General features: G+C 39.6%; 1 protein-coding gene and 1 non-coding gene across 6 annotated transcripts in view; both read right to left on the bottom strand.

The window, feature by feature from the left end:
* The window catches only part of LOC126424985 (serine/threonine-protein phosphatase 6 regulatory ankyrin repeat subunit A-like), a 332,104-nt gene that overhangs the window by 5,500 nt on the left and 306,767 nt on the right, over positions 1-19,837 (bottom strand). For all 5 annotated transcript variants that reach the window (XM_050087874.1, XM_050087875.1, XM_050087877.1 and 2 more), the window contains one exon: positions 15,813-16,397. In XM_050087874.1, the coding sequence (XP_049943831.1) occupies positions 15,813-16,397 (585 nt within the window). The remainder of the gene's footprint in view (positions 1-15,812; positions 16,398-19,837) is intronic.
* On the bottom strand, positions 18,565-18,637 carry Trnat-agu (transfer RNA threonine (anticodon AGU)). The gene has a single exon. It is a non-coding gene; the product is annotated as a tRNA-Thr (tRNA).

The following is a 19,837-nucleotide window of genomic DNA, read 5'->3' as shown; positions in this document are numbered from 1 at the left end:
CGACAGCAAAGGACTTAGAAGAGCAGTTGAACGGAATGGAGAGTGTCTTGAAAGGAGGATATAAGATGAACATCAACAAAAGCAAAATGAGGATAATGGAATGTAGTCGAATTAAGTCGGGTGATGCTGAGGGAATTAGATTAGGAAATGAGACGCTTAAAGTAGTAAAGGAGTTTTGCTATTTGGGGAGCAAAATAACTGATGATGGTCGACATAGAGAGGATATAAAATGTAGACTGGCAATGGCAAGGAAAGCATTTCTGAAGAAGAGAAATTTGTTAAGATCGAGTATATATTTAAGTGTCAGGAAGTCGTTTCTGAAAGTATTTGTATGGAGTGTAGCCATGTATGGAAGCGAAACATGGACAATAAATAGTTTGGACAAGTAGAGAATAGAAGCTTTCGAAATGTGGTGCTACAGAAGAATGCTGAAGATTGGATGTGTAGATCACATAACTAATGAGGAGGTATTGAATAGGATTGGGGAGAAGAGGAGTTTGTGGCACAACTTGACTAGAAGAAGGGATCGGTTGGGAGGACATGTTCTGAGGCATCAAGGGATCACCAGTTTAGTATTGGAGGGCAGCGTGGAGGGTAAAAATTGTAGAGGGAGACCAAGAGATGAATACACTAAGCAGATTCAGAAGGATGTAGGTTGCAGTAGGTACTGGGAGATGAAGAAGCTTACACAGAATAGAGTAGCATGGAGAGCTGCATCAAACCAGTCTCAGGACTGAAGACCACAACAACAACATCTAATGACAGATTCAAAATAACTATGGTAAGCTATTTTTGAGTATTCAAGTCAGTGGAATTTGCTAGTATTTGCATTGCAAAAGCAAAACTGCTTAGTGTCCTGGTGGAAAGGGGGGTCACTGTGGTGTCAATGACTGCTGATTGTTGAGGATCTAAATTTCAAGACATGTTTTCCTTCAAGGATGGTTTATCAATGGTAGGGCTCATCAGAGTTTTCTCTAGATTTGTGAAGCTCATGCAAGACTATGGGTGGAAAAGAAATCACGTTTTGGTCATCACATTTCAGGATATACATGTCATTAAAGGTTTGGTAATTCTAAAGGAATAATATTAGTGTTTAATGCTCCTTTCAGAACAAAGTCATCAGAGAGAGCAAAAATTTTGATTGGGCTAAAATATGGCTTCTTATATCCACGGGGGAGGGGGAGGCGGGGGGGGGGGGGGGGCTGATAGTGGGCGCGCAAGTATGCGCGTGCCTGTGTGTGTGTGTGTGTGTGTGTGTGTGTGTGTGTGTGTGTGTGAGAGAGAGAGAGAGAGAGAGAGAGAGAGAGAGAGAAGATAAAAACAGGAGGAAATAAAAGAGTGAAAAGTTGAAATTTAACATGATTTCCCAATGCTACAAGTGTATACACATTTTTTCTCATTTGTATTAATTTCTGCACTTTTAATGGTTTGAAAACGATTAGTGATACATTATGACTGTAGAGAGCAAGTCTATTGAAATGAAAAGTGTGTGGTGTGCAGATGGCAGGAGAGGACGTAAGAAAATATACAATTTTTCTTGATAATGGAGCTGACTGTTTTTATTACATCTTGATGAGGAGTTTTGCAGAATTATATTGCCATGGAAAGAATTATTGAAGCAGTGTCAGGTGTACATAGAATGGATGCAGATGCATTTCTTTCAGTTTTCTGGGTATGCTTTTGCAAGGCTTCTTTCTTGAAGTGGATACAATTTTAACATTACAGTATTTTTATTACACACTCCAATAAGCCCCACTAACCTGGGACAATTTTGACTCTTATGATGATTATCTTTTAATTTTTTTATGAACAGCCACAGGATGGCACTACTAAGATGTGACATTACAATTATTTTAAAATCTGTCAATTATTTTATACACAACGGTAGCTCAGACAAAGTGTGTACAGCAATTTTCATTACCTCAGGAACCTGTTCAATTCTTCCAAAACATTGTTTTTAAGATACGAACATTAGTGTGGAAAAACTGTTTACAGAACTGGTTACAATGTGTACAAATGTGTATAAATTTCAAAGGTGAATATTTTGAGAAACTGTCTAACAATTGGCACCAAAAATTTTTCAATAATTGTTTTTGTCAAACTTAATTCCAACTCTCTCACATCCCTGCTAACTGAACATCATACTGATCCCATAGACCTTAATGGTATTTCAGTGTAAAACACAGATAAAACTCTTTGACACAGCCAGAACACAGTCTGCTATCTTTAAACACTTTGCTGCCTCAGTGCAGCACTGATACATGAACCTGAAATTTATAGCAGGTACTAAAAATAATTTTGCACAATCCACTTGATTTAGTTAAGAAAATCATCCCACACACAGATAGGTGAGCATTTTGGTAGACACTGAACTTGCATTCCAAAAGCACTGATCATGTGATACCCAATGTGCACCTGCTATAGATGACAAAACACAGAGAGGGAATCAGAGCATCACTCTGACATCTAATAGAGAAAGTTTATTCTTAGGAGGCCAGGCTGGCTGACCTGAGAGCTTCTGGTGGGCTGAATACCACATGTGCCACATGGATGGGGAGTTTGCAGACAGAAGTAAAGTTTTATTTTCCCTAAGGAGGTGTGACAAGATTTGTACTGTTCATGTCCTACATTATTTTCATTTATTCACCATGTTTCCATTTCTCATAATGAAGAACCTTCAGGAATGTGGATGTTGAAGAAATTGCATTTGCAGTGGGCAATAACATCGAGAAAGGGCAAAGAGTTTTCTTTTGCTAATTTTGTAGTTAACAGGATGTTCCCATTAAATACAGTTGAGGTGTATCTAAGGAGATGTCTTTGAACTTTCCCACGAACTGATTTGCAACTGCTGGACTTAATGGGCTTCCTGTCACAACACCATCTGTTGATCATAATACTGACTGTTATAGAAAAAAATAGGTTGATGTGTGCCTAAGTAACTTGACTACAGCACTTTGAAAGTAGTCTTTGGTAGGCACATTTGTTAACAGTGCCACCACATTAGAGCTGACCATAATGTCCCCCTTTGAAGCTATTTGGTTTGTGCGTAAGTTTGTAACATTTTTCTATAAATTTAATAAACACAACAGATACACAGTCATCAAAAACACATTCACTGTCACTATTTACAATGGTTTGCCAATGCTGGGGTAACTTTTTGATTTTGCGATTATTGAAATCGTGTGGTTTTGAGACAAATAACACATTGAACCTTGTTTGGAGCGCATTTTCATCTGAAAGGGAAGTTCCTTAAAGGCTGTTTGATAGAGAGAGAAAAAGGTGAAAGTATGACAGTGAAAGCTCAGGCGAAGTGGCTGCGAAATGACTTCCTAACCCAGCTCCTGTATAGTGTCTTGTCAGACTAGCAGAATGCGTGTGGGTACTGTTGTGGAGTAGCATCACTTCATGCAGTCTTCCTGGTTGTCATTCTTGGATTGTGCCGGCAAGACATCTGAGTTACTGGCAGTAAATATGTTAGCATAAAGATGCTAGTAATGGATGGGAATGGTTGGCATTGTTCACAAACCAACTGATGACGGGCAAACAGATGCCCATATGGTTACCCACTGTTTTTCTTATTTTGGCTGAGAGCATGCAGAACCTATGCACCAAATTTTTGAATCTCCCCCACTACATGCAGATGTTGCACGATGGTGGAATGATCACAGTTCATCACATTTTCCAGTTCTCATGTATACTGACATGTATGACTGTGAATTAATTTGTTTAGAATGATCTTCATCAAACCCTGAAGATTCCTGAATGTGGAGAGCCAATAATGTCAAAAATGATCCTCCTTAAAATGAGAGAACCAGTTTCTTGCCAGCCTCTGTCCAATAGTATTATCTCCACACACGTCACAAATGTTTCTGGCTGGCTCCGCTGCTATCATCCCTCTACTGAACTTCAGCAGAAGAATATGTCGGGAATGTTCCAATTTCTCCTATTGGCATTCCATTTTCTAGAGTCCACAGCTCCATTCACTGTCTCCAAATGACAAAATGGTAATATGCAAACTCAAACAGCAACAATGCACTGCAAAGAAAAAATGACAATTGATAAATAAATCCTAGCAACCGGAATAACCAAATGCAAAACAAAAACGATGTGAAACTATGCACCAATCTCTTATAAAAATGGTTAATTTGGCTGATTAAATATGATTTCATTTGCATTGAAATTAGTGGTATGGAGGAAGCCTCATACCACTATGCCCTTTTACCATAGGCAGATCTTTGATCTGCTAACAGAGTGTTTTTGGCTTTTGCAGATTTTCATTAACTTTGCCTGATTCGTGATAAGTTTCTTTTTCTCTGATGCAACGTCTCTGTAACCATAATAAACTATCTACATTTTCGCACTGCACTGTCTGAGCTTTTTCTGGGGAAGTAGTGAAAACAGACAAAATTTTAAAAATAGGGGAAACCGAAAGAGGAAGTCATTGGAGGAGACAATCTACTGTATTTGGCAGAGAAAGTAATGCAGGAGCTGGCAGTAAAAGTTGATTAGTACAGTTTAGTGAAAAACAAACACACAAAAACATGAAAGCATCGCATAGGAGCAAAGTAAGTGGACTTGAGAAAGAAAATTGCCGTCAAATTTGCAATCTGCTAAAATCATGCCCTTAAATGAGGTTCATTCTGTCCAATATTTTTCCCATCACACCTCGAATAGCTTTTTGTCTCTCTCGTAATCTCCACAATATCCTTGTCAGACCCTACACTCCTGCACCAATTTCCCTACCCTACACCTCCTATCCCTGTGACCAACCCCCCTGTAAGCCTTGCTCTATGCACCCTTCTACCACCACCAATATCAGCCCTGTAACTAGCAAAACATATGCTATTAAAGGAAGAGAGAGATGTGGAACGACATGTCATGTACCAGCTGTTATGTAAACACTGTTTGGCCTTTTACAATGACATGACTACTGCCAAGTTATCAGTTAGGGTAAATGGGTATAGCTAGAGGGTGTATACTGGCAACACCCAATATCCTGCTGCAGAGCACACACTACAATATAACACTCAGACTTGGTGCATGTTTCACCACACGTGCCATTTGAATTATTCCCCCAGACACTAGTTTCTCAGAACTCTGCAGTTGGGAAGTGGCGCTACAAATCCTTGGTTCTTGCCACGCAACTGACCTTAATTTACGTTAATTTCTCCAGCCTCTCCATTTCTCCTCGGTAACTATTCCTTTCTTCACTCCCTTTTCATTTTCTACATCTTTTATTTTCTGACCAAATTCAAACAAAAAACTAGATGATAATCATCAAGAATTGAAGGCAGATAATCAAAAATTGAAGGCAGAGAGAGATTCAAACATGAAATGCATGACATGTTGGAAAAACATGTAACAGATATTCATAATGACTTGCAAGAGTTATTCACAGATTTGAAAAATGGGCTTATAGGATCGACAAATACTGAACAAGACAGTAAACACCGTTCTGAAGAGAAAATATCTTAGATGGCTGAAGTTCAGTCCCAATTAATAGTACCATAACAAGAAGTTCATCATGTTACTGAATCAAGTACAATCATCCATGATGTAATTGTTATTATGCAAAAATCGTGATTAAAGTAATTCAGACACAAGCCAACTTCTGATGTAAGTGGCATGTTCAGAAAGTAACTGTATTACATACACACACACACACACATATATATATATATATATATATATATATATATATATATATATATATATATGTCTGCCTGTGTCTGTATGTGTGGATGGATATGTGCGTGTGTGCGAGTGTATACCTGTCCTTTTTTCCCCCTAATGTAAGTCTTTCCGCTCCCGGGATTGGAATGACTCCTTACCCTCTCCCTTAAAACCCACTTCCTTTCGTCTTCCCCTCTCCTTCCCTCTTTCCTGATGAGGCAACAGTTTGTTGCGAAAGCTTGAATTTTGTGTGTATGTTTGTGTGTCGATTATCGACCTGCCAGCGCTTTTGTTCGGTAAGTCACCTCATCTTTGTTTTTATACATAATTTTTCCCACGTGGAATGTTTCCTTCCATTATATATATATATATATATATATATATATATATATATATATATATATATATATATATATATATATATATATATATATGAAAAATGTTATTGAAAAAGATACAAGATATTATAGATGCACTTGACTATTTCTCCACATAATTGTAATCCCATTCAATGCATGTAGTGAGCCTTGACAAGCTTCTTTGTGCCCTCCTCAAAGAACTTTCCTGCTAAATGCCCCTGCCGCCCCCCCCCCCCCCCCCCCACTTCAGGACCTCTTTCTGCACCTAGAATCAGTTGAAAATTTAATTCCACTAGTTTGCACACTCAGGGAGGTGGAAAAATGATAATCCGAAGATGTCATGTCACATGTCAGGAGAATATGGGTGCGCGGGGGGCAGCATGCATGCGTGCCTTCAGGTAGGTGAAAAGGTGATAATTTGAAGCTGCCAAGTCAGAGGAATATGGGAGTGATTCAAAAAATCCTGAACAAATTAGTCCAAGGGCACATTGGTGGTTAAGGGTGTGTGAGGATGGGCACTGTCATGCATGAAATATACTCTTCTTGCCAGCATTCCCCTCCTTTGGTTTTAATGCTCCTTTTGAGTTTTTTAGGGTCACACAGTATTGTTGCACACTGGTGGTTTCCTGGAAGAAGCAATTTGACCAGAATGGTGCCTTTTTGGTCCCAAAATCCTGAGATCATGATTTTTGCCCAAAATTGTGGCTTTGGATTTTTTACAGGTGGGGAATTGGTGTGACTCAGCTGTGATAGCTGTCTTTTTGTCTCAGATGTGTAATGAGCCACTTGTGTTTCATCTGCTGTCACAATAGAGCTCAAAAAATTCTCACCTTCCAATTAAGTCGCTCAAGAAATTTGTGGGCACTTCTGATCCAATTTTTCCCATGCTGTTGTGTCAGCTGTTTTGGGATACATCTTGTGCAGTTTCCAGTATCCCAGCATTCCTGTGATTTCTCATATAAGAGAGTTCTTGAGAGTTGTGGAAACACTGCAAAAATTTCATCCACTGTCAATTGGAAATCTTCACAGACAATGTCATTAATTTTAAGCAATAACTAATCAATCAAAACTGAAGGTCTTTCACTCCTCTGTTCATCATGAACATTTGTCCTGCCTGCACTAAGTTCCCTTCACCAATTTAAAACAGCTGTTCTCTTCATAACACCTTTGTTGTAAACCGTTCTGATTTATTAAAAAAATTTGTAGTAAGAAATGGATGAGCTCGCACTTGTGGGGGTTTCTTACCGACAACGTTTACACAACTGGACACTACAAAATGGTTTTACATACTACCATGTTCCATGCTCTGGTCAGGGGATCCCCCTCTACCATACAGTGTTGCCAGCCCTCAGAAAACAATAAAACCACAGTGCATTACTGTCACAGTACACTTACTTCCTGAATATGCCTCATAGAATGACATTCTTCTGATCTTGAAATTAATATTAAGGAGCTGAGTCAACTGGACAAGGTCAAACATAACTGCAATGGTGACAAAGATTGAAGTTTGATCCACAAGGATATTGACTTGTTAATGTAAGAAAGCTACAATGAATACTGCTACACCAACGTAATGATCGATAATTTCACTATCGATGAAAAAGTTAAAATTTCATGTTCATAAATTGGTAACGAGTCAGATAAGATTCGCAGTTGTGCACAACACTTGTATATTTGTGACTACTTCTTGAGCGAGCACAGTACGGAAAAATGTAAGACATCTCCAGAACTTGAAACAATGTTCCCAGCTGAATATTTATCAAAGGATTGGGATGGGGATTGGAACTTCACAACAGTTTTGGAGAAGAAATTAAAGTGGAACACTGGATCTCAAAATAGTCTGAGAAGAAGACTGTATGCTAATGTTTGAAAGAAGAAGACAAAAGGTGACTGGACAGTGAAGTGGAAGAAACTTCATGGTTACTGTCAAGTGATTAACAGCTTCTGATGGCTTGCAAAACTTCAATTTGTATAGAAATTTATTGTCTGTCTCATCTATCATAACTGAGTGTGTAGTGGGCTGTTGGAGAATCCTACCAGTGGTAGAATATAATAGTCTCCCAATGATAGTGTGTAATAAAATTATGTTTTTGTACTGCACCAAGCTACTTTGCATGTGCTGAGTCTTTACATGTATGGCTGCACGGGAAATGTGAGTATTGTTTCTACATGATATTGCTGTCTGTTTTATTTAAGAGGTGCTAATGTGTGTCACTCATTCACTACTACATCATAAAGGGCAAACAACTCACTCAAAGAAAAAATGCAATGTCAGCTCACATGGCAACATGAGTTGGCATGCTTCCTACTATCTGGCACTGCCAATGATGGCTCCACAGAAAGTGCTGGTCCATCTACCACATGCTGCACAGTGGTCAGTGTATGTGTAAACACATCAATATGACATATGTTGTGGGACTTCAGTTGCATTTAACAGAATAAGTGCTGGTTAGGTTCTTACAAAGTGGAGTACTCATGAGGGAACTGAATGATTAAAATCAAATAGTGCTACATAAAGTGTGTTCACACCTGGGTTTCAAAAAATTCTGAGGTATTTATGAACAAACTTACATTTGCTTACAAGCTGTGATGAAAAAGTAACAGGAATTTAACTTTGTGGGCTTCATACATCCAATTTTTAATTTTTTATACCATGTATACATGTTTCTGATGTATATTTGGTTTATTATTGACAGGTGAAAAGGTTATACCTGTTTTTGAGAGTGATCAATTTTTACTTTCAAAAACGGGATGTTGAAGACAAATTTTGTGTAACACAGGACCAGTTACCAGCTAGCTAGCATGCTGCAGTTAGGTCCTCTATAGGTCCCATGGTACGCATTTCAAATCAATGCTCCACATAGTTCTTTGAACAAAATAAATTTATATTACTTATAGGTGCAGGTCATTAAAATTACACAACTATAAGGAATAAAAAATGATGAATTTTTACCTATTGTGTGTATATAGCATAGCAAGAAGAACACATTACTTCTGGTGATGATTTGGGGTGTACAGGGCGCGAATTTTAGTACTATGAAATCATTTAATACACATCACAGAAACATTCTGTTTGGTGAAGAAGTAAAGAAAATTATTCTGGTGAATTGCCAAATCATCTTCAGAGAGGTTGCTGAAGATTTTGGTATGTCCTTTGGCTCATGTACAGCTATTTTTGCAGGTGGTTTTGGCATGAAATGTTTAGTAGCAAAGTCTGTTCCAAAATTGTTGAATTTTGTCACTTAGACATCACTCAGGAATTGCTGAATGAAAGTAACAACAATCTAAAACTTGTAAAGAAAGTCCAGTCATCCCAATGGGAACTGCCTGAAGAGACAAGACCAAAAAAATATTCGAAGAGTTCGATCATGTGAAGATCCTTCTCACCGTTTTCTTCATTTACAATGGATAGATCCTGCCTTAAGCTCGTACAGTCAAAAAGGAATACTACCTGGATGTTATGCTCCATTTGCGTGAAGCAATCCAAAGAAAATGACCAGAATTGCTGCAAAACCATTTGTGGAAACTGCATAACAATAATGCTCCTATTCACACTTCAATGCTTGTTCATATTTTTTTGGCAAAAAACAAACCCATTATGTTGCCTCAGCCAGCATATTCCATGGACATGGCCTACTGTGACTTCTTTCTATGAGCAAGGCTGAAGAGAACCATGATAGGTAATCGTTTCCCCACCACTGATGAGAAAAAAACAGAATTGCAGAAGGGGCTGAACACCATAATGAAAAGTGACTTCCAGAAGTCTTCCAAGACTGGACAAAGCACTGGAACCAGTGTATGATATCCGAGGGCAGATTACTTTAAAGGGCGCAAAGTAGATGTTGTTGAATAAATTAAGGTTCTTTAATGAACATAAAAGTTCCCAATACTTTTTGATCACAACTCACTGGTAAACAGCGTGTCACAAAGGTATCTCCGCCCTGCATTCTCTATTCCCTTCTGAGCTTACTAATCTTTAATATATTTTATTTGATGAAGTTTGAAAGATAATGCATCTTGTGTGTACATTTTGAATATTACATAATTAATCTCACTACGCAGCTAAGTAATTAATTGATGTTTGCCCATAATGATAATACCTCATTAAATGATGATCCTCTATAAGTACACACTCTTCTAAATATGAAGAATTTGTTTAATGTTAAGGACTAGAAATTGTTGATGTGAGGCTTACTAATTTCTTTGTAAAGAGTCATTTACAGAGTAGGTCAAAAACATAGTTCAATGTACCAGTACAATTAGTCAACAGTTGTTTAATGTCACAAGCATCTTCAATCATTTTGTTCATAACATTATGTAAATAACAATATTTCCTGAGTGTCTAATTATGTGAATGCATTTCATTTTGTAGAGAGAGAATTAAAAATTTTCATATTAATATACGCCTATTGATTAATAGTTACTTTCACACTCATTGGTGCCACTTCTATATGGTAAAAATATTCTGCAAATATTATTATTTTATGTATTTTTGTAACTTATATTTTTCTTGAACATCACATTTCAAAGATTTTTCACTTATATTGTTCTGTAATTGTCTTTGAAGCTCTTTACTGATGTAACAACATTTGATACGTGTCTATAACTGCATGTGTATTTTAATTTATTGTCTTATAATAGAGGGAAACATTCCACGTAGGAAAAATATATCTAAAAACAAAGGTGATGTGACTTACCAAATGAAAGTGCTGGCAGGTCGACAGACACACAAACAAACACAAACATACACACAAAATTCAAGCTTTCGCAACAAACTGTTGCCTCATCAGGAAAGAGGGAAGGAGAGGGAAAGACGAAAGGATGTGGGTTTTAAGGGAGAGGGTAAGGAGTCATTCCAATCCCGGGAGCGGAAAGACTTACCTTAGGGGGAAAAAAGGACGGGTATACACTCGCACACACACACATATCCATCCACACATATACAGACACAAGCAGACATATTTAAAGACAAAAAGTTTGGGCAGAGATGTCAGTCGAGGCAGAAGTGCAGAGGCAAAGATGATGTTGAATGACAGGTGAGGTATGAGTGGTGGCAACTTGAAATTAGCAGAGATTGAGGCCTGGTGGATAACGGGAAGAGAGGATATATTGAAGAGCAAGTTCCCATCTCCGGAGTTCGGATAGGTTGGTGTTAGTGGGAACTATCCAGATAACCCTGACGGTGTAACACTGTGCCAAGATGTGGTGGCCGTGCACCAAGGCATGTTTAGTCACAGGGTGATCCTCATTACCAACAAACACTGTCTGCCTGTGTCCATTCATGCGAATGGACAGTTTGTTGCTGGTCATTCCCACATAGAATGCGTCACAGTGTAGGCAGGTCAGTTAGTAGATCACGTGGGTGCTTTCACACGTGGCTCTGCCTTTGATCGTGTACACCTTCCGGGTTACAGGACTGGAGTAGGTGGTGGTGGGAGGGTGCATGGGACAGGTTTTACACCGGGGGCGGTTACAAGGGTAGGAGCCAGAGGGTAGGGAAGGTGGTTTGGGGATTTCATAGGGATGAACTAAGAGGTTACGAAGGTTAGGTGGACGGCGGAAAGACACTCTAGGTGGAGTGGGGAGGATTTCATGAAGGATGGATCTCATTTCAGGGCAGGATTTGAGGAAGTCGTATCCCTGCTGGAGAGCCACATTCAGAATCTGATCCAGTTCCGGAAAGTATCCTGTCACAAGTGGGGCACTTTTGTGGTTCTTCTGTGGGAGGTTCTGGGTTTGAGAGGATGAGGAAGTGGCTCTGGTTATTTGCTTCTGTACCAGGTCGGGAGGGTAGTTGCGGGATGCAAAAGCTGTTGTCAGGTTGTTGGTGTAATGCTTCGGGGATTCCGGACTGGAGCAGATTCGGTTGCCACAAAGACCTAGGCTGTAGGGAAGGGACCGTTTGATGTGGAATGGGTGGCAGCTGTCGTGGAGGTACTGTTGCTTGTTGGTGGGTTTGATGTGGACGGACGTGTGAAGCTGGCCATTGGACAGGTGGAGGTCAACATCAAGGAAAGTGGCATGGGATTTGGAGTAGGACCAGGCGAATCTGATGGAACCAAAGGAGTTGAGGTTGGAGAGGAAATTCTGGAGTTCTTCTTCACTGTGAGTCCAGATCATGAAGATGTCATCAATAAATATGTACCAAACTTTGGGTTGGCAGGCCTGGGTAACCAAGAAGGCTTCCTCTAAGCGACCCATGAATAGGTTGGCGTACCTCCATTACGAAGGTGTACACGATCAAAGGCAGAGCCACGTGTGAAAGCACCCACGTGATCTACCAACTGACCTGCCTACACTGTGACGCATTCTATGTGGGAATGACCAGCAACAAACTGTCCATTCGCATGAACGGACACAGGCAGACAGTGTTTGTTGGTAACGAGGATCACCCTGTGGCTAAACATGCCTTGGTGCACGGCCAGCACATCTTGGCACAGTGTTACACCGTCCGGGTTATCTGGATACTTCCCACTAACACCAACCTATCCGAACACCGGAGATGGGAACTTGCTCTTCAATATATCCTCTCTTCCCGTTATCCACCAGGCCTCAATCTCCGCTAATTTCAAGTTGCCGCCACTCATACCTCACCTGTCATTCAACAACATCTTTGCCTCTGGACTTCTGCCTCGACTGACATCTCTGCCCAAACTTTTTGTCTTTAAATATGTCTGCTTGTGTCTGTATATGTGTGGATGGATGTGTGTGTGTGTGTGCGATTGTATACCCGTCCTTTTTTCCCCCTAAGGTAAGTCTTTCCGCTCCCAGGATTGGAATGACTCCTTACCCTCTCCCTTAAAACCCACATCCTTTCGTCTTTCCCTCTCCTTCCCTCTTTCCTGATGAGGCAACAGTTTGTTGCGAAAGCTTGAATTTTGTGTGTATGTTTGTGTTTGTTTGTGTGTCTGTCGACCTGCCAGCACTTTCATTTGGTAAGTCACATCACCTTTGTTTTTTAATTTATTGTCTGTTAGTCTTACACTATTGTTCCTTTCCTGTCTGCTGGGGCCATTTTTTCATTCATTTCAGAATGAAACTAAGTTTCCATACACTTCCAGCAGAAATTTATTTTTTCAAGTCTGAGGGGATGTGTGAGGATCTATATCCTCGCACATCATAATATTTGTTAGGTTTTGACTTTTTTTGTAAGTTTACTGTTTACTATTGCCACAGATTGAGTATCATATTAACACAGCTACAGCTGATTGGAACTGTCTCCTGCAGTTAAAATTAATATTTGCCCACTGACAATGGTTGTGAATTCTTATTGTCATTGTTGTTATCATGTGTGTGCTTGGTGTAATATGTCAGTCAGACTATATCGGTCGCTTTTTTAGATGCAGACACATTCAGACGTGTGTTTGGATGATGTCGAAAATATGTTCAGTCTATTTGTACCACATTAGAACTGTATCAAAAGTTTCAGAGTGAAGCAGTTAATTTTGTATTGTGGCATATGGAACATTACTAAAAAGTTTAATTTGAACTGGTTTAGAAGGAGTGACAATTTGAGTACTAAACAATTCAATCTGTTATCCACCATTAACTGTTATCAATTGAATCCTTCATAATCCACTTCCTAAAATGCTAGAAAAGGAATATGTACAATTGGATAGTTGGAGGCAGAGAGGAATATGTCAGCAATGTCAATTATATACCTGTTGGAGTGTTAATCAGGGTGAAATGGGGGTTTAAGATGAAACTCTCAATGTGAAACAGAAAGCTAGGGAATATGGGAGCACTGCTCACTTCTGCAAGCTGTCATCTTTAAAGAAGGGAGCAAAATGGAATTTTGAACAGCATCAGTAAACACTCTTTGATCTTTTCCAAGAATCAAAGATTCTATACTCTTAATGGGACATCCATAACTGTTAATTGGGGTGGTCATGGTGAATAAAATCTGCTGCACTTTTAATTTCTAAGTTCCTTTATTAGGATAAAGACTTTTACACTACTCGGCTATCAGGACTCTTATCCCATCTTCAGGTGCTATGTAACTGTATATAACAAAACCATACAAGTAAAGTGGCGACATTAAAAAATCAATTCAGATCTCATGCATCGTGAACAATCTAAGATTCACTTCCAGGATTTTCAGAAGTTAAACGAAAATTTTAACATCTTTTCACTTTCCTCTCCAGCTGATGCTGACAGTGTACAAACTGTATCAGAACTTACCTACAGTGTGACAGATAGCTGTGTGGCAAGTTCCATTACAAAATTAGTCTCACAATTTTATAAGAATCTTTCTCAACATAAATCTCCATGATTTTGCGAGTCTGCAGCAATAGTTATGTTGATGTTCAGGTGTACATACATGTGCAAGCAATTTTTTTCCACAATGAAAAGAACAATATCTACCCCAGAAGCCCAGTACAAGACTTCAAGTAATAACTTGTTTATGAAATAATGCAGATTATAAAGTGGTACCGACACCGGAGCTTTAGTGAAAAGCAAAGTACATAATATTTATTGACATTCTGTGTTTTATGTTTAAATGTATGAATAAAACGGTCATGAAATAGAAGTCAGTGTCAGTTTACACTTTGCCTGAAAACAACAGTCATCATAAGGCTGCATCAACTGAGTGAAATATCACATCTTTACACATGTCTGCTTGTGTCTGTATATGTGCGGATCGATATGTGTGTGTGTCTGCGAGTGTATACCTGTGCCTTTTTCCCCTTAAGGTAAGTCTTTCCACTCCCGGGATTGGAATGACTCCTTACCCTCTCCCTTAAAACCCACATCCTTTCGTCTTTCCCTCTCCTTCCCTCTTTCCTGATGAAGCAGCCATGGGTTGCAAAAGCTTGAAATTTGTGTGTGTGTTTGTGTTTGTTATTGTCTCTATCAACATACCAATGTTTCGTTTGGTAAGTTACAGCATCTTTGTTTTTAGATATATTTAAAATGAAAGAAGACATTCATGCTCCCACCAACAAATTCTTACAAAATGACCATTAGGATACATTAAAAGAGATCAGAAATTTAAATATCTCCCCCCCCCCTTCTCTCTCTCTCTCTCTCTCTCTCTCTCTCTCTCTCTCTCTCTCACACACACACACACACACACACACACACACACACACACACACACACACACAGAGAGAGAGAGAGAGAGAGATGAGAAAAGAAAGAAAGAAGAATGAAACAAGCAAATAATGAACAATACTGGCTTTGATATGGTGTAAACATGATATTTTACACATAAAAGTACTAGGTCATTACTTGTCTCTTCAGACTGCATTTGTTGATGTCATATCCTTTTGAACTAATATGTAAGAAGTCATAAAATGTAAAAGCAATGATCAATCACGAAGACTTTCAGATTCTCACTGAACAAGGAAGAGACAATTTTGTTCCACATACACTTACAGCTTCAATGGGAAAGAACAGATTCGTTTAGATCATTCACATGGGCTTTGAAAACAAGTATAAAAAATCATTTTTTCTAAAAGCACATAAAATCAATGCATTACTTCAGTTTACAATTCATGACTACGTACAAAAATGTTCTTTAATTCACTTGTCAGTGTCCACTCACAGAAGTCTTATTTTCATTGAGATAAGGGACACACAACTGTACATAAACAGCTCTGCAGCTGATAAGATAGCTTATGAGTGTCCTTGACTGTACTTGAAGCAGTGTACAAACAGCTTTTGTCAGTCCAAAGGGTTTTGGTTTGAGGAACTGCCCTTCCAATATTCTTATAGTGATTTACAAAGAATAGATGTAGATGACATTTCTGAAGGTGACTTTTACAAGAAGTAACAAACCTCGTTTTTGCTGGTGTCGTTGCAATCAGACAGCTGAATTCCACAAATTTTTCAGGGTGGTTGTGCACGGCTTCTTTCCACCCCTCAGTGGCCACCACTTTGGTAAAGTTGGTCCGGAGGAAGCATCCAGCTGCTTCCGTCAGGTGAGGACACGAATGCCGCGATGCGACCGAGGCACTCATCATCACATTTTCCACTGACAGATCACGCGCCAGCTGTATTTCGCATTGTGCTTTCAAGTCAGACACGCAATATCTATCTGCAGCCACCAGGAGCTGTGGTGTCACACTGCAGTGCTGTGGAATGCTGTCCTTGTACATAAATTGCAGTAGCTGCTGCAACACCTCCGGTTTGACATCTTCGACGAGGATACAACCGCTGCTGGCCTTCTCCGTGTTGTGGGCCAGCATTGAGGCAAACACTGGGCTTCTGGCCACCAACACAGACCTGTGTACAGCTAGCTGAATGTCTCTCGCCACTAACGTTACGAGTGCAGCATCCCTGGCGTCCAAGACGGCACCAAAGTCGTAGGCCAGAACTTTTGGATTCTCATTTGTCTCTGATGCACTGGTTGCACCTGAAACACTAAAACCAGAAGAATTATGCTGTTATGTGTGTTCACAAACTGGAAGTTCTCGTTAAGGAGTATGCGAGGCAGTGTTGCAGAGTGTTACTGGCCTTTTAATACACATGTCAAGGAGAGGGCAGGTGACGCCAATGTCAGTCACCACACCTGGGTTTCACCTCCACCACACATTGTGTAGACTGTGCAGAGGTCACCCAGTATTCGGCGCAGTCTGTGTGGGTTGGATCGTCATGTACTACTACGGTGGTATCCGCCTGATAATGCAGGGAACGCACTACTAGAACACTGCAAGCGCGTGGCCTATCTGCATAGTCTGCACACTCCTACAGTGTGTGAGAGAGAATGAGACCACACTCCACAAATGTTGACGGATGTTGCCGAAGCTGACCGATGCTTCCTCACTTCGTAACACAAGTGAGTGAGCAATTAGTTACGGCCACACAGATGCCACAAACTTGTCCACAATCACGAGAATGTCACACACTCACGGTCACTTGCATACGGACTGTGAATCTGCAATGTGCACGTGCACGATGAGCTTCATTTATCACCACAGCTGGGGAACATTTATTCGAATGACAAATACAGGTTAAAAATTATTACTCATTATTTAACGTAATTGGACAGATAAAAAAATCTACTCACCAAGAGGCGGCAGGAGAACACGTATATAAAACTAGTGATTTCAACAATTGATTACAGTCATTGATATAAATAAAAATATTATGTATTTACACAAATAAAGAACACTATGAATGATAGATACACCTAAAATCCAATGAATTTATTGCACCAATTCTTTGTCATTTATTAAACAAATTTGTTTTCAAAACATTTTTCTTTGACCTGCTGATCAGAAAGTTTATCTGATTTGCAAAGACTTGCCATTGTGATACATGGAAGAATATATGTTCTACACATGTAAAAAGGATATTGGTGTGTTATATCTCTTAAAATCATCTCTACTTCATTATAACAATACAAGAATTTCAAATCACAATTGTCTTCAGCAAATATGGAGAAATCATCAATTCTGCTGTAATTTCTTGCAAATAATTCATTGCGATTCCACATGAGTTTCACCTCCAAAATCATTTCAAAATAAAATTTTTGCTTTACAATGTAACCTTGTTTGAAACTCCTGACCCAATTTCTTCGAAATTTCGTTGGCTATTATATGTCTGCAATTAGTTGGAAGTCTTCCTCAGCCATGGACAGCAATGCACAATGCAAGTGCAAGTGTTTTTAAACAATGGGTAAAACATTGTTGCAATAATGGTAGTTGTTGTAGAAAGTTGAAAAAAAGTCTTCCAATAGTCTCTTGACACTTTCTTTATAAAAAGTTGCCAGTATGCAGCAATATTATGAAATATTTTATGTACAGAAACCCAGAGTCTCTTCCGTAGTTTTTCAATTCCAAAGTTGCATGTCACATCAAAAAACAATTCCAATTTCTAAGAGAAAGCTTCCTCAGAGCCAATTCTAAAATACTTTTGAATGGCTTTGGACATTCAGCAGGATTGCTTAAATATCTTAGGAGACTTTTAACGTAAAGTCTGTTGATGTTAGTTGTTCGCAACTCCTGAGTTCTTGTTTGGTTCACTCATTCTGTAGCACTAGAAACAAACAAATCATGTGATTATAACAACAAGATTCCTATATCTGATAATGTTGGCACTCTAAGGAATGTTCACAGACTGAGTGTATTTGTCAGTTACATTCTCATCTTTGACTGCTTATGTAGAATATCTTGAGGAATCAACTGACTGCTGTCTGAAAGGGACACTAGTTCTTAGGTAACCAAACATTATAAGCAAAGGTACAATCCAATTGCATAGAGTGTTGTGCATCAAACTTGTTTCTTAATGTTGAAATGTCAATGTTGAGAAACAAGTTTGATGCATAACACTCTATGCAAGTGGATTGTTATCTTTGCTTATAATGTTTGGTTACCTAAGAACTAGTGCCCCTTTCAGATGCTAGTCAGTTGTTTCCTGAAGATGGCCCAATAAGCTCAAAACTAGTCCGAAATAAATGTTTTCACACATGTCCGAAAGGACAGATACCATTTCGATCCAGGAGCCATAATGAATTAAGACACAAAGAAATTACACACACAGGCTATGAGTGGAGATTGATTTAAATCAGTGGGGAAAGTTGAAAATTTGTACTGGACTGGGATTCGAACCCAGGCCTCCTGCTTACTAGGCAGATGCTCTGACCACTGAGCCATACAGACACAGTGGTCATCACAACTGTACGGACTGCCCTAGCATGCCTACCATCAAATCCAAGTTCTCAATTTACCCACACACTACAAAATAGTGTGCATATGAACTGAAGCGATCATTGGCCATCTTCACCTTTATTAGCTATATGTGGTTTCTGTTCTTTGGACATGTCTGAGAGAACTGGCAGCAATTTGATCCAGCAGCCACTACGACTTGAGACACAAAAGAATTACAGACATTGACTGCAGGTGGGCATTGATTTGATCAACAGTGAAAGTTGAAAATTTGTGCCACACCAGGATTCAAACCTGAGTCTCCAGTTTACTAGGCAAATGTTCTGACAAATGAGCCATCCGGACACATTGGTCATCAAAACTGCACAGGCTACCCTAGCATGCCTCCTTTCAGATCCAAATTCTCAACTTATCCAAACACTACAAATGTAATGTCCCTTGCCCATTATCCTTATTGTCTGTGGCATTTTGCCAATTTCCATCAGGGTTCAAGACTTGTGTGCATCTGCACTGAAGAGATTATTGGCCATCCTTTCCTTAATTGTATACACTATCTGATCGAAAGTATCTGGACACCTGGCTGAAAATGACTTACAACTTCGTGGCGCCCTCCATCAGTAATACTGGATTGCAATATGGTGTTGGTCCACCCTTAGCCTTGATGACAGCTTCCACTCTCACAGGCATACATTCAATCAGGTGCTGCAAGGTTTCTTGGGGAATGGGAGCTCATTGTGCTGCACTGAGGAGGTATCGATGCAGGTCGGTGAGGCCTGTTACGAAGTCGGCATTCCAAAACATCCTAAAGGTGATCTATAGGATTCAAGTCAAGACTCTGTACAGGCCAGTCCATTACAGGGATATTATTGTTGTGTAACACTGCCACAGACCACGCATTAGGAATAGGTGCTTGATCGTGCTGAAAGATGCAATTGCCATCCCTGAATTGCTCTTCAACGGTAGGAAGCAAGAAAGCGCTTAAAACACCAATGTAGTCCTCTGCTGTGATAGGGCCATGCAAAAGAACAAGGGGTGCAAGCCCCCTCCATGAGAAACACGACCACACCATAACACCACCGCCTCCGAATTTTATTGTTGGCACTACACACACAGGCAGATAATGTTCACCAGGCATTCACCATACCCACACCCTGCCATCAGATCACCACATTGTGTACCGTGATTCATCATACC

The sequence above is a fragment of the Schistocerca serialis genome, chromosome 10 (genome assembly GCF_023864345.2).
Source record: "Schistocerca serialis cubense isolate TAMUIC-IGC-003099 chromosome 10, iqSchSeri2.2, whole genome shotgun sequence".
In the NCBI taxonomy this organism is placed as follows: domain Eukaryota; kingdom Metazoa; phylum Arthropoda; class Insecta; order Orthoptera; family Acrididae; genus Schistocerca; species Schistocerca serialis.
The sequence above is the reverse complement of the archived record's forward strand: the minus strand, read 5'-3'. Positions and strand labels throughout refer to the sequence as shown.